The sequence below is a fragment of the Salvia hispanica genome, chromosome 3 (assembly GCF_029641045.1).
Source record: "Salvia hispanica isolate PSC_SH4W2 chromosome 3, Shi_PSC_v1, whole genome shotgun sequence".
Lineage (NCBI taxonomy): Eukaryota > Viridiplantae > Streptophyta > Magnoliopsida > Lamiales > Lamiaceae > Salvia > Salvia hispanica.
In genome coordinates, this window is record NC_142694.1 from 41,870,282 (window position 1) to 41,883,915 (window position 13,634).

General features: G+C 35.1%; 1 protein-coding gene, 3 long non-coding RNA genes and 1 pseudogene across 6 annotated transcripts; 1 reads left to right on the plus strand and 4 right to left on the minus strand.

Annotated features, from left to right (window-relative positions):
• Positions 1-373: 373 nt before the first annotated feature.
• LOC148930834 (uncharacterized) lies at positions 374-1,869 on the minus strand. The gene is made up of 3 exons (XR_016136668.1): positions 1,677-1,869; positions 874-1,502; positions 374-765 (listed from the first exon to the last, which is right to left on the minus strand). It is a non-coding gene; the product is annotated as an uncharacterized LOC148930834 (long non-coding RNA).
• A 2,770-nt stretch (positions 1,870-4,639) lies between these two features.
• LOC148930835 (uncharacterized) lies at positions 4,640-5,610 on the minus strand. The gene is made up of 2 exons (XR_016136730.1): positions 5,245-5,610; positions 4,640-4,884 (listed from the first exon to the last, which is right to left on the minus strand). It is a non-coding gene; the product is annotated as an uncharacterized LOC148930835 (long non-coding RNA).
• A 571-nt stretch (positions 5,611-6,181) lies between these two features.
• LOC148930836 (uncharacterized) lies at positions 6,182-7,428 on the plus strand. 2 transcript variants are annotated; one of them, XR_016136246.1, is made up of 3 exons: positions 6,182-6,240; positions 6,754-6,929; positions 7,012-7,428. It is a non-coding gene; the product is annotated as an uncharacterized LOC148930836 (long non-coding RNA). The 2 variants fall into 2 exon arrangements; XR_016136245.1 differs by having other exon boundaries at positions 6,754-6,906.
• Positions 7,429-7,940: 512 nt separating this feature from the next.
• Positions 7,941-9,537, minus strand: LOC148930837 (loganic acid O-methyltransferase pseudogene; annotated as a pseudogene).
• Positions 9,538-10,921: 1,384 nt separating this feature from the next.
• Positions 10,922-12,519, minus strand: LOC148930838 (loganic acid O-methyltransferase-like). Of its 2 annotated transcripts, none has more exons than XM_089067901.1 (3): positions 12,234-12,519; positions 11,495-12,115; positions 10,922-11,418 (listed from the first exon to the last, which is right to left on the minus strand). In XM_089067901.1, the coding sequence occupies exons 1-3, from the start codon at positions 12,312-12,314 to the stop codon at positions 11,086-11,088; spliced, it is 1,035 nt and encodes a 344-aa protein (XP_088924027.1). In that variant the 5' UTR covers positions 12,315-12,519; the 3' UTR covers positions 10,922-11,085. The 2 variants fall into 2 exon arrangements, with proteins under 2 accessions (XP_088924027.1, XP_088924028.1); XM_089067902.1 differs by having other exon boundaries at positions 11,495-12,116; positions 12,225-12,519.
• Positions 12,520-13,634: the final 1,115 nt, after the last annotated feature.

Below are 13,634 nucleotides of genomic sequence, written 5' to 3' on the forward strand. Positions count from 1 at the left end.
AAACTAATAAGTTCAATGGTCTAATAGATTCGCACTATCGGTTTGCGACTCGGCAGAGGGCAGCCATGGCGAGGGGATTCTGGTTCTCGCACCGGCCAAGCCCCCTTTGGAACGGTGGTTCCATCACTGGGTTGTCTCGAACACGTGTGCTTCTACATCCATCCATGCAAAACACACATTTGAGGCAGCCGATGGCTACATGCCATGTGGCCACTGACAATCAAATATGAAAAGACTTTCCTCAAATATGAAAAGACTTTCCTCCTGAGTAGAAGCACCTCATATTCATAGGTACCGTGGACTTTATATCGAGTTGAGAACCTAGCTATAAAGTATTCCTAAAATGCAAACTTAAGATGCTGAGATCAAGAGATAGCTAATGGTTTGTGATACAGTAGAATTAATGATGTAATAACAATAAATTTAACAAAGTACTAAACATTGTTGTGCTTGAGGATAGCAACAACCACAATAGATTTATCATTAGAAGGATTTGCGTAAACAGGAAAAGTTTGGAGTTTCTTCTTTAACATTAGAAAATTTTATCGACATTTTCAGCTCCAAACTTATGTGAAAACATGTTTTCATGAGCGGCCCTGAAACATGCCACGTAGCCATCAATACTGAGCAGTGCCCCACTCTTCAAAATTTCCATTCTTTCTATGCTAAAACTCTTGCTCCTTTCCAAGACAGCCCTCACCTCTTTTGGGTAGGAAAGAAGTACGGAAGGTTGAATTTCACTAATTTTGTCTCACTCAGTCTTTCCTGCAAAAGTTATAGTCATTAATTTCACCAAATTAATTAAAAATAATTGTTGTTATAAATAAAAGTAAATGTATGTTCTAAATAAAAATCGAAATACGTAAATTTGACCTTTTTGGTCAGATCGAGGAGGGAAGATCTGAGAAGTTCGGCCAAAGACACATTGGTAAACTCTTTTTGTGGGTCCCAATAAGTAGGCACTCCGGAATAAGAAGAGACATAATCCCACCTTCCACCATTTCCAAAGCCCTACATTTCAAGAATGATTTCAAATCCCTCTCAAATTGCCCCAAATAAGCTTCATAAACCTCCTCCCTCTCTCCTCCGCTCCGAGGCGGAGACTTGAGGCCCTCGACCACCTTGGGTACCTCCGTCAGCCAGTGGAGCGAGCAAGCAGAGTACGCGAAATGGATGGACGATGGCGGGAGTAGACGGCGGTGGAAGTCTCCGGGCAAAACGGCAACATCATAGCCCCTGTCGGGTGGGAGTGAGCTGAAGAGGGTGTTGAAATCGTTGGAGAAGACGTCGTTGAAGCAAACATAGAATTCTGGGGTTTTGAGGTATGAGGATTTGTATTTTTGTTTGATGGCTTCGATGATCGTGTGCATGGCCGGAAAAGAGTTGCTGCCGGTTGAGCACCCGAAATCGGCAATTCATAAGTGCTTGCTTGAAGTTGGAATCTCTAACTTTGTGGCGATTTCTTCTTCGATGATTTCCGTTGCAGCGTCGAATAGTCCTCTCTTTGAAACAAAACATGATAAGAACACTATGATAGGTGAGTTATCTATTCTACCAAACTGTCCTAAAATATTCTGTAATTAATCTTGATTCCTATGTTAATTTATGAATGGATGATTATAGATCAAATCAGAATATGATGCAATTGTTAAATTATGAGAGTCATAGATGTGTACCTGGTAGGTTGAGTTTTTGGCATAGCTGTGATTTCCATCGCCACCATTCATGGAAAAATACGCATCATCTTTGGAATCCATCAAGAAACTACATATGTTGATAGGTGTGAATCTTATGTCTATCTATATATAGACAATATGAGAATGGTGTTCACATAGCGTATCATTTACATGTATTATACATATGAATGTCTATAGAGAGTTGTAATCAAATAAGAGCCTTTCTTTTAAATGAGAATTAGGAACTATTCTAATCCATTGCATATCACATAATTTTCTCGATTGAAACTATTTTTTTCACATAAAATATGTCGAATTAAATTTAATTTTATGGGGAGTTTAAAAAAAATCCTTATTGCATCTGTTTAAATAAAAAATTTGAATATATATTTTTCTTTTAAAGGACTTAACTAGAGACCAAATCTCAGTCATCCATTTTTCTGATCTAGTGGATAAAATAAATCAAGCAAAATGATATATTTCATTTTTAGATCGTTTTACTTCATTTTATACAAACTTTATTATTTGATTGTTTTACTTCATTTCATTACAGAAAGACTGAACTACAACAATTTTAAAATGAACTATGTGTTGTCTAATAATGACCTATATTTAGTTGGACGGGTCGACATTAAGAATTAGTTATGCATCATAAACCATATATATTCTGAGTGAGAATTGAAAACAAATACTCCATCCTTCCATAAAAAATATACAAAGTTGAAAACGGCACGAGTTTTAATGTACCATTGGTTAAGTAAGAGAGATTGAGAGAAAATGTGGTGGAAGTAGTGTTAGTGAATTGTTGGGTGCATATTTAGATGGATGTGTAGGTTTAGCATTGATTTAAAACTTTCCATTTATAGAATTAGTCTAATTTTGATGAACGCTAAATGGTCCAAAATGACAAAACTAGTCTATTTTTTTGGTCGGAGGCGGTATTCATTATAATCCAAGGTTTACAAATACAATGATTACTTAAATCATGATTAGTCATGTCCATCAAATATGATGAATATGTGGTGCTTAGAAGAGTAGTCGTTCCTCTAAGCTAAAGAGTGACCTAATTTACCACCCTTGATAAAGATATCTAACGAATACATTGTGATTGTTCACCTTAGCCTAAGAATGACCTAATTGCCAACCATTGAAAGTGTCATCCATCATTTATAAAATGACAAACTGATGTAATATCATAATGGTCAAATTGTGTTCCGTCTCACAACTTGAGTATATATGTAGAGAGGTGAGTATATATGTAGAGAGGTTGTGTTAGTGTGCTAACTAATTTACAGTAATAACTAATAATTTTCAATATTGTGTATTAAAATTATCAACACAAAGACATAATTATATCAATACAATATGTAAATTTAAAATATCAACACAAAACATAAGTTTATCAGCACAAGAAGATTGATAAATTTATGTCTTTGTGTAGATGTTTTTAACATACAAAATTGATATTAGTTATTAGTTATTACCATAACTTAGTTAGTATTTGATCACACCCCGTGAATCATATATCTATATATAGACCATATGAGATTGGTGTTCAACTAGGAACTATTCTCATCCGTTGGGATATCTAATCCAACGGATTATGCACGTGTCACGTGACATTTAATTAATTATGATTCAAACTAATGATTCTTTTTAAATATCAATCTACTTCAAGGATAATATTGGAGTAAAATGCAACTAACGTTACAAACAGTTCGTAACCACTTTCTCTTTTTAAAAAAAAAAAAAATAATAGCACTATTTTATAGTAAGTACAGTATAGCGTAACTTTCTCAATTTAAACAATTTTTTCACATAAAATATAGTACTACCAAATTAATTGTAACTTTATGAGGAATCTAAAAAAAATTCCAATTGCATATGTTCAGATAAAAAATAAATATATTTTATATCATTGAAATATATTAGTTTTCAACACAAAACATATCAGCTATTTGTAACATCATGTTCAATTCATATGCATTTGACTATTTTCGAAAATATATGAACATATCCGACATATTATCTAGAACTTTTTGGCTTGAAAATATGGAAATAGCGATGTTGTTAAATTTATCATTAAATTATCGAATAAACTTTTATGCTATAAATTGTGTGTGTTACACTAATGACATAATTGATTACATCATTTTACAGTTAAAAAAAATTCTAATATAAATTTCCAGCACAGAACATATATTTGTTTGTTGGTATTATACAATGCTACATGGATCCATTATTCAGAATTAAATACTACTGTCTACTCCTATATCTCCATCATTCAAAATTAAATACTATACCTTCTGATCTCATATACCGGTGGCACATGGAACTCATCAGTATAATTATACAAATAATTATACATGGAGTATATATTTTTTATTTTTTTTGGAAAAATGACATCCGGATAATATTTTGGATATAGAAAAGATATCTTACACAAAACACGATGAAAAATCAATGTGTAATAATTGGACATTTTTGTTATGTGAAATAATTTATAAACATGGACCAAAAGCTATATTAGCTATCTTCCTTCTACCAATTAACTTGCGATCGACAATTGTCAGATTAAACACTCTAACACATTCAATGAACCCATGAACACAAAATACCAAGAGAAATAAATGTTAAGCGTTGAATTTTGTAAGAGACTGATTCTGACTTTGACAAGAAAATGTGTAAACTATGAGAATTTTAGACTATAAGCTTGTAACATCCTGAATCTTTCCTATCTTTTTCTTTCCTATCTTTTTAGTTGATCTTAAAAAGACGTTAAATGAGTATCCGAATTTTTATTTTTTTCTTGTTTAATCTTCAATCCTTTTTCGAAAATTAAAAGAGTATTAGACGTTTACAATCGATCAAAAAATGTCGTAAATCATGCTTAGTACTTAGCATGCCCCTAAAGTACTAACTATAAATTTTATGTAATAAATTTAAATTCAAGAAATAAAATATAATAGAAATAAAAGAATTTATTTCTTGTGGGCATAAAAAAAAGATAATTTCATCATTTTAAGAGTCCACTCTCTAAAATCCAAATCACTAAAATTATTTCTTCTTTGGAGCCCAAAAAGGTCCAACACCAATTTATAAAGATAGATCTCCACCACCTCCTTCATGCTTGATTACTTTCCCCACATCAAGCCACGTACGTAGCTATCCTCCACCTCATGCTTAGATTACAATCACCTCCTGCACACTAAATCAAAAACTTAATCACAAAGAGTCCTAACAATATATGCTTTGTCCACAATTTTCCTTCATCAATTTTGTTTCATCAAATGGCTAGAGATCAAGAATTAGAGATATGAGAGTAAAGAAAGTTCCTTTCTTAAAAGCAAATTCAATTCCAGCTCCTGGTAATCACCAGTCCCACTTCTTTTATTTCAAGCATCATCATCTAATAGACAATTTTAATTTTTAGAAGCAACAATCGCATAAGAAGTTTCCTAACCAGTTTCCTAACCACAAGAGCAACTTCAACTATGAATTTAAAGCTTTCTTCTTGTTAATCAAAATCTAGATAGAAGTTCACTAAAATATAAAGAAAGAACTTAGCTTTTAGATATGGGATGTGGCTGCCCGGCGACGGACCAACAGCACAACAGCTCACCGCGCCGGAGAACCACTGTCCTGTCCACGGTCGAACAACGACGGAGACACAGCAGCAGCGGTGGCTTTGGCCGTCTCAAGTGCCAACGGGAGCGACACAGCGAGCAGCAGGAGAAGTGGCGGACGGCGCTACTGCTGCCCCGCGAGCGCCCGAAGAGGCCCCGCGTCAGCGAGAAGCAGGGACAGCGGCGATGGCCGGGGGATGAGGCAGGACCGACGTGGCGGCGGATGAGAGAGAGAGAGGGGTTGACCGTGTGGTGTTGAGGATGGGAGTATACAATTAAATTTGGGCCTCCTTCCTTGGCTTTGGGTGTTTGGGCTCAATTCTTTTAATTGTGGAGAAATAAGGTGGGCCAAGTAAAATAATTAAGTCTTGGACCTTTAATAATTCTTTGGGCCAATAAATTAATTTAAATCAGGGGGAATTATTAAATTAAGTCCCGGATTAAATTGCGAACTACGAATAATCTTTTTCCAAGTACAAAATAAATATAAATGCGAAGGGAAATAACTGCGATAATTTAACCGTGAGCTTGAATAATTTTGGGGAATTTATTTCGATATTGTGGTGGAAATTATGAGGCGCCAACAGAGAAATATGGGCGTGAACGGCAGACCGGCGTCGCACGCAACGCCTTGGGCGGCCGCCGAATAATCTAAAATATGCGAAAGATGAAAAGCGAGATAAAATGCTTTAATTAGAAGGCATGCATTCATATTAAAGTCTAAGAAATTCTTGAGCCGCCCAATAATCTAAAATATGCGAAAGATGAAAAGCGAGATAAAAGGCTTTAATTAGGAGGCATGCATTCATATTAAAGTCTAAGAAATTCTTGAAGTCTGATTAGTATTTTATGTTTTATTGTTTTTATTTTTGAAAAGGTTATCTCCGCAAGTTAAGGTCGGAACGAGAAAATCAAGTTAAGGAAATTAAACGAACGAGGTGAACTTTTCTATCCTACATACTAATGTGGATGAAAATATAAACTTATGTTTTGTTATTTGTGAAAATGATGTTGTCTTGCCATAAATGATTTGTTTTATGCCTATCTGTTTGGTTGGAACGTAAGAATCGAATTCGGGTTCGAGTGAGGGTGGTGTCCCTACTCGGACTAGTGTACACAGGTGACCGTGGAAGGTGGCCACCTTCCACGGCACAAAGATGATATAGTGGAGGCCGTTGGGAGGTGGCCACCTCCCCGGCTGGAGAAAGATGTAGGTGACCGTGGGAGAGCACCATCTCCACGGCACTTGGTGTTCAGATATGGCGAACAGAAAGAAAGAACTTAGACTGCGTAGTCGAACAAAGATTTTAGTAAGCTCGGGCCTTTTAAGAGAAAACTCTCGAGTGTTACTGTGATGGCATGATAACATTTTCATTTTATGTATGTATATTTCGGCAATGTGTTCACTGAGTATTTTTATACTCAGCCTGCATATATTTCTAAATGTGCAGGTTGAGCACCGACGGTGGGGAATGCTGAGCAGAGTTTATGATTTTCTTTATATTTTAAGTAGAGGCTCTCAGAGGCGCATGTCTCCATACATGTGACCGTGTTCATTCCGCTGCGTATTGTTCTTCTATACCCTGATAATTATTTATTGAAGAGTAAGATTTCCATTCAAGTTCAGGTGATCAAGAGTTAATTTGAAGTTTTTCCCTCTTTATTTCTGAGTGGATATTCAGATATTGTTTACCCCCTTTTCTGTTCAGTGACGGACCCAGGTGGGGTCGGATGGGGTCGGCCGACACCACCGCCGGTCCATGAATACCACCGAGTACCTCCCAAAATTAGCCGTCGACCCAGCTCTGCATCAGCTCTGACCCCAGGCTATGGCTAATTCATCTCCATGGAAGAGAATTAGAAGAAGATAGATTAGGGGAGAAGTGAAATAAAGTTTCATGAGAAAATTGAAAAAGTAGAAAATTTGCAGAAATTTGGAAAATTTGGAAAAGAAGATAACGAAGAAGAAAGCGGCGCAAGGCTAGTTGTAATTTTGTTTTAGTAAACCTAGGGAGTTTTTTTTTAATACGGCATTATTTTGTTTCTTGCATTTAGTTGTAAACTTAAATACTCCATAGTACTATTAACATGTGTGTGTTTGATTTAATTAATGTTGTATTAACAGACCAAGTATCCTTAAAAATGATATAAAATATTATAAATAATTTTCATTTAGTGTGACTCGTATTAATTTGACTTTTATATTTATTTGTAGTTTAATAACAATAATATTTGTAAAATTACAAATAAAATTAAATTATTGTGTGATGTATTTTTTTCATATCTTCAAAAAAATGATATGGCATTAAATAATTACTCTGCTTTGACAAAAATAATGCAATATTAAATTATATTATATATAATAATTATTTAAATATTATACTATATTATATATTATTTGTTATTTTTCGACCCCACGAGTTCGGTTTTCTGGATCCGTCATTGTTTATGTTCCCCTCTTCTTATCTCCCACCCCTAGTTACGGCTTCCCGGCTTTGCTATCCCTAGCAAAGTGCGGTCGTGACAAAGCTAAAGCGATGAACACGTACAAATAACAAGAACTACGATTATACATGAAGAATGGTCGTAAATACTCATCAATCTTTTTTCTCTCTTATTTTGAAACGGTGGTCATGTTCTAAACATTGTTGCGTTGGAGGATAGCGACAACCACAACAGATCTATCATTAGAGGGATTTGCGTAAACTGGTGAGGTTTGGAGTTTCTTCTTCAAAAGGCCAAACGTTTCATCGATGGTTTCAGCTCCAAACTTATGCGTAAACATATTTTGAAAAGCTGCCCTAAAACAAGCCACGTGGCCATCGATATTGAGCAATGTCCCATTCTTCAGAATCTCCATTCTTTCTATTGTAAAATTGTTGCTCTTTTGTAGTATAGCCATCACATCCTCTGTGGTAGGAAAGTGGAATGGAAGGTTGAATGTCTCTAACTTTGCCTTACTCAGTTTTCCCTGCAAAATTCAATATAGTTGTCAATTTTGCTGAACAAACCAAAGCTCACTCTCACCTCGAGCTCAAACAAATAGTCATTGTTGTTATAGTAATTTAAAAAGTGTGTTATTATTGATTATTGGTGCAGGTAGATAATGACTTAACGGATAAGTAATCAAAGAAACCCTGATTTTTTGAAAAAAATGAAAATATTCTAATAATCAAAATATGAGTTCAAAATAAAGACATTTGCTATATATAAGCGGCTAGGAAACCCTAGGTTAAGCTAAATAAAACAAAAACTAGAAAACGAAAATAAGTTAGGAAAATCATTAAATTGTCTTTTTTGTCCTTTAAACGATGTCCGATGCCTAAATTCCAATTTACGGATTTCGCGCCATTCCGAGCTGCATCCACTATCATTACGAATAATAATAGTAGTGTTCCGAATAAAAAGTGAAAGTCATAGATTTGACCTTTTCGGCCAGATCGAGGAGGGAAGATCTGAGAAGCTCGGTTACCGATGCAACAGTGTACTCTTTTCGTGGGTCCCAATAGGTAGGCACCGCAGCAATTAAAAGAGCCATAATCCCACCTTCCACCATTTCCACAGCCCTACACTTCAAGAACGCTTCCAAATCCCTCTCAAATTGATTAACATAAGCTTCATAAGCCTCCTCACTCTCTCCTCCGATCCAAACCGAAGACTTGAGGCCCACGGCCGCCTTGGGCGCCTCCGTCAGCCAGTGGAGCGCGCAAGAAGAGTACGCAAAGTGGACGGACGACGGCGGGAAAAGGCGGCGGCGGAAGTCTCCCGCTATTGCGGCTACCTCGTAGCTCCTGTCGGGTGGGAGGGAACGGAAGAGGGTGTTGAAGTCGTTGGAGACGACGTCGTTGAACCACACGTAGAAGTCTGGGGTTTTGAGGTCTGAGGATTCGTATTTCCATTTGATGGCTTCGATGATCGTGTGCATGGCGGGAAAAGAGTTGTTTCCGGTTGAGCACCCGAAATCGGCAATGCAGAAGAAGCTATTCGTTGAAATGTCTAATTTTGTGGTGATTTCTTCTTCAATGATTGCCTTTGCAGCTTCCAATATTCCTCTCTTGCAAACATTAAAATGTTTCGCAAATGTTATTAATTTTTTCATGGGGACACATGAATAAATGCAATAATTTAATAGATGTGCGGATTTAATTTAAAACCTGGTAGGATGAGTTTTTGACATAGCTGAGAGGTCCATCGCCACCGTTCATGGAGAAATGTCCATTGTCTTTGAAATCCATCACCAAACTATGTAGAGAGGTGAACATATATGTATATATACACACGGGTTGCGTTAGTGTGCTAAATATCTTAATGTGCTACTTGCTAACTAAATCAGTTATATTAAAAATGTCAACACAGAAACATGAGTATGTCAACACAAATTTATCTTGACATTTTGCTTAATGTGCTACCTGTTCATGTCAACACAATTATATTTCTGTTGACATATTCATGTATCTGTGTTGACATTTTTAATATAATGTGTTAATTTAGTTTGCAAATTACTACATATTAAGATGGTTAGTATTTGATCACTTCCCATATACTCTATAGATTTGAGAATCTGAGATCATATGATAATTTGTGCTGTGAGTGAGGATTTAAAACTAATATCCATTAATAATCCAAGTTATAACAATTAATCACTCAATTGTTGCTGGAAATACAAGTAAGACATTTGTTTATTATATCCTCAAACACCAAGGATAAACACACCAATCTCTACAAAATTGGACAAGCACAAAAAATTAAGAAAATATTAGGAGATATTGCGTCAATTTTGTTTAAAACGAAGAGTGATCAGTGAACAACGTGGTAAATAGTGCATGTGTTAGTTTCCTCTTGTTTAGAAACAAAAGTAAGACATTTATTTATTACTATTTTCTCAAAACAAATCTTAGATAGTATCTTCCAATCTTAAAGGGTATGGGACGTACCAAAATTTGAACACACTTCATGATTTTATCCCTTACTAATTTATTTATTTGTTCCAAGATTTTTAATATTTAAGCCTAGAAACTGTCCAATTTCATACTTAGAAGACAACCACATGCATTAAAATCTTATATTGCTTGGAGTGTATCCGTGCTCTACGTCAGACAATATATAACAAATATTTGGAAATCAAAGCCATAAGTTCAAGAATTACAACAAAATAATTGTTTGAAATTTAAATAATGCCAAAAGTTCGGAGTATTACATCCTATCCTCCTCAAAATTAATTTTTTCCCTTGAAAAATAAATGAATTTTTGGTGCTCTTATATTGCCTAGCTAGGGATGTATCGGTGCTAATTAATATTCAATCACCTTTTCTACTCTACTTTATTCTTGAATGTGACAGATGGAGTAATTAATTTCTAATTATTGGTTTGCTAAATCCTTTGTTCTTCAACCTGTGCACCCTTATCTTCAATTCTTTGGTATTTTTTGCAGAGGAACTATTGAACTTTGTTGCAATTTTTTTATCCATGTATATAAAATAAGTCATACTTCCATCGCCTCTTAAAAATAAAAACTTTTGAAATTGTACGGATTTTAATGAAAAATGATAAATAGGAAAAATAGAAAGAAAAATGTGTTAGTGAAAAGAGAAAGAAATTTCCTAAAATAAGAAGTATATATTTTTAGGGGAGCTGTATTGACGCAAATCAACTAATAGAAAAATACACATACATTTCAGTTTACTACCCACTCACACACAAGAATTAAAAAAAAATAAAAGTTGAAAAATGGAAAATGAAAGAGAAAATCCCTCTAGATGAAAACACCTTATTTCATTGTGGTTCTAAACAGTTTTGCGCTTGAGTATAGCAACAACCACAATAGTTCTATCACTAGAAGGATATGCGTAAACTGGTGACGTTTGAAGTTTCTTCTTAAATAAGTCGAACAATTCATTGATAATTTCAGCTCCAAACTCGTGTGTAAGCATATTTTGATGAGCTGCCCTAAAAAATGCCACATGGCCATCAATAGTGAGCAATGTCCCACTCTTCAAAATCTCCATTCTTTCTATGCTGAAGCTATTGCTCTTTTGCAATATTCCCCACACCTGTTCCGGAGTGGGAACGTAGTATGGAAAGTTGAACGCGTCTAACTTTGTCTCACTCAATCTTCCCTGCAAAAGTCAATATAGTCGTCAATTTCCATATTAAAGTTGACTTTGTTACGAATAAAAGTAACATTAGTTTGACCTTCTCGGCCATATCGACTAGGGAAGATCTGAGAAGTTCGATCACTGACGCAACAGTGAACTCCTTTTGTGGGTCCCAATAGGTAGGCAGTGCAGGAATTAGAAGCGCCATAATCCCACCTTTCACCATTTCTACAGCCCTACACTTCAAAAATGCTTCCAAATCCCTCTCAAACTGATCCAAATAAGCTTCATAAACCTCCCCTCTCTCTACACCATACATTCTCTTGAGGCCTGCGGCCGCCTTGGGCACCTCCGTCAGCCAGTGGACCGCATAAGAAGAGTATGCAAAGTGGACGGAAGATGGCGGGAGAAGATAGCCGTGGAAGTCTCCTGCTACCATGGCTACCTTGTAGCTCCTATCGGGTGGGAGGGAACGGAACAGGGTGTTGAAGTAGTTGGAGACGACGTCGTTGAACCACACGTAGAACTCTGGGGTTTTGAGGTCTGAGGATTTGTATTTTTGTTTGATGGCTTCGATGATCGTGTGCATGGCCGGAAAAGAGTTGTTTCCGGTTGAGCACCCGAAATCGGCGATGCAGAAGAAGCTATTAGTTGAAATCTCTAATTTTGTGGCGATTTCTTCTTCGATGATTTCCTTTGCAGCTTCCAATACTCCTCCCTTGCAAACATAAAAATGTTTTGCTTATTACATTAGTTAAATTTTGCACATCGACCATATCAAAATATGAATGCAATAATTTAATGATGATAGTAATAATAGATTTATAGATTTAAACCTGATAGGATGAGTTTTTGACATAGCTGAGAGGTCCATCGCCACCATTCATGGAAAAATGTCTGCTATCGTTGAAATCCATCACGAAACTATGTAGAGATGTGAGTCATATGTCATAAATGTGTATATATAATTTATAATTGAGATTGTATGAGAACAAATATATTCTAAGTGAGAATTTAAAATTAGACTAAAATCCAAATTAGTCTTCTACATTTGCTCAAAAAATTGTATTGATTCTACACATTACATGCGTTATAGCTTCTGGCACTATACATTTTTTCTAGGTCATAATTAATACTCTCTCCGTCTCCCAATAATTGTCTACTTTGATTCCGACAAAGATTTTAAGAAATGTAAAGAATAGTGGATTGAAAAAGTTAGTTGAATATGAGTCCCAATTTTATATACTCCCTTCGTTCCCTTATAGTTGAGTCATTTTTCCATTTCGGAAAGTTCCCTCATAGTTAAATCATTTCCATATATAGTAACCTTTTTTCTTTCTTACTTTATTCTCTACTTTATTTACTTTTTATTTTATTCTCTCTATTTTTCCCCCCTCTTACTTTTAAAAATTATTTATTTAACACAGTCAACACTCATTCTTAAACTCCGTGCCATAAAATTCCGCCTAAACTACGAGGGAACGGCTGGAGTATTAGTTTTATAATAAAATGTTAGTAGAATAAGTTAGTGGAATTAATGTGGGCAAGTTACCATTTATAGTTAAAAAAAAGTTAAAATGGACAATTAATGGGTGACAGGCGAAAATGACAAAATTTGACAATTAATATGGGACGAAGAGAGTAGTTTCGTCGAAAATTGTCAGTCAACTGTATTTTGTCAATATTAGTAAGGTAATTATCATTCTAATTAACCATTTAAACCTAATTTTTGTTAATTATTATAAATGACAAGATTATGTTTTAAAATATAAATTAGATTGATAATTAACTCACTAATTTAGTTTAATCACAGTTAACCATCAATTTTTTGACGAACCGATGATTATGGCCTTAAACATACTCTGTTTAGGATAAAAAGCTACTCTCCGTCCATGAAAATTTGTCACTTATTTTCATTTTTGTCCGTCTTTAAAACTTTGTCACCTTTCACTTTTTCCATATTTGGTAGTGGACCTCATATTCCACCAACTTATTTTCACTCATATTTTATTATAAAACTATTATATATAAATAGAATTCACATGCCACTAACTTTTTCAATTTACTTTCTACTACATTTCTTAAAATCCGTGTCGGATTAAATGGGGACAAATTATGGGGGACATAGGGAATAATATAATTAATGCAAAAAAAGTTATTTGGGCAAATGTTAAAGACCGATTTTTGGGATTAGTGGGTGGGAGAAGTGAGTGAAGGAGAAGAGTAGATACAAGTAA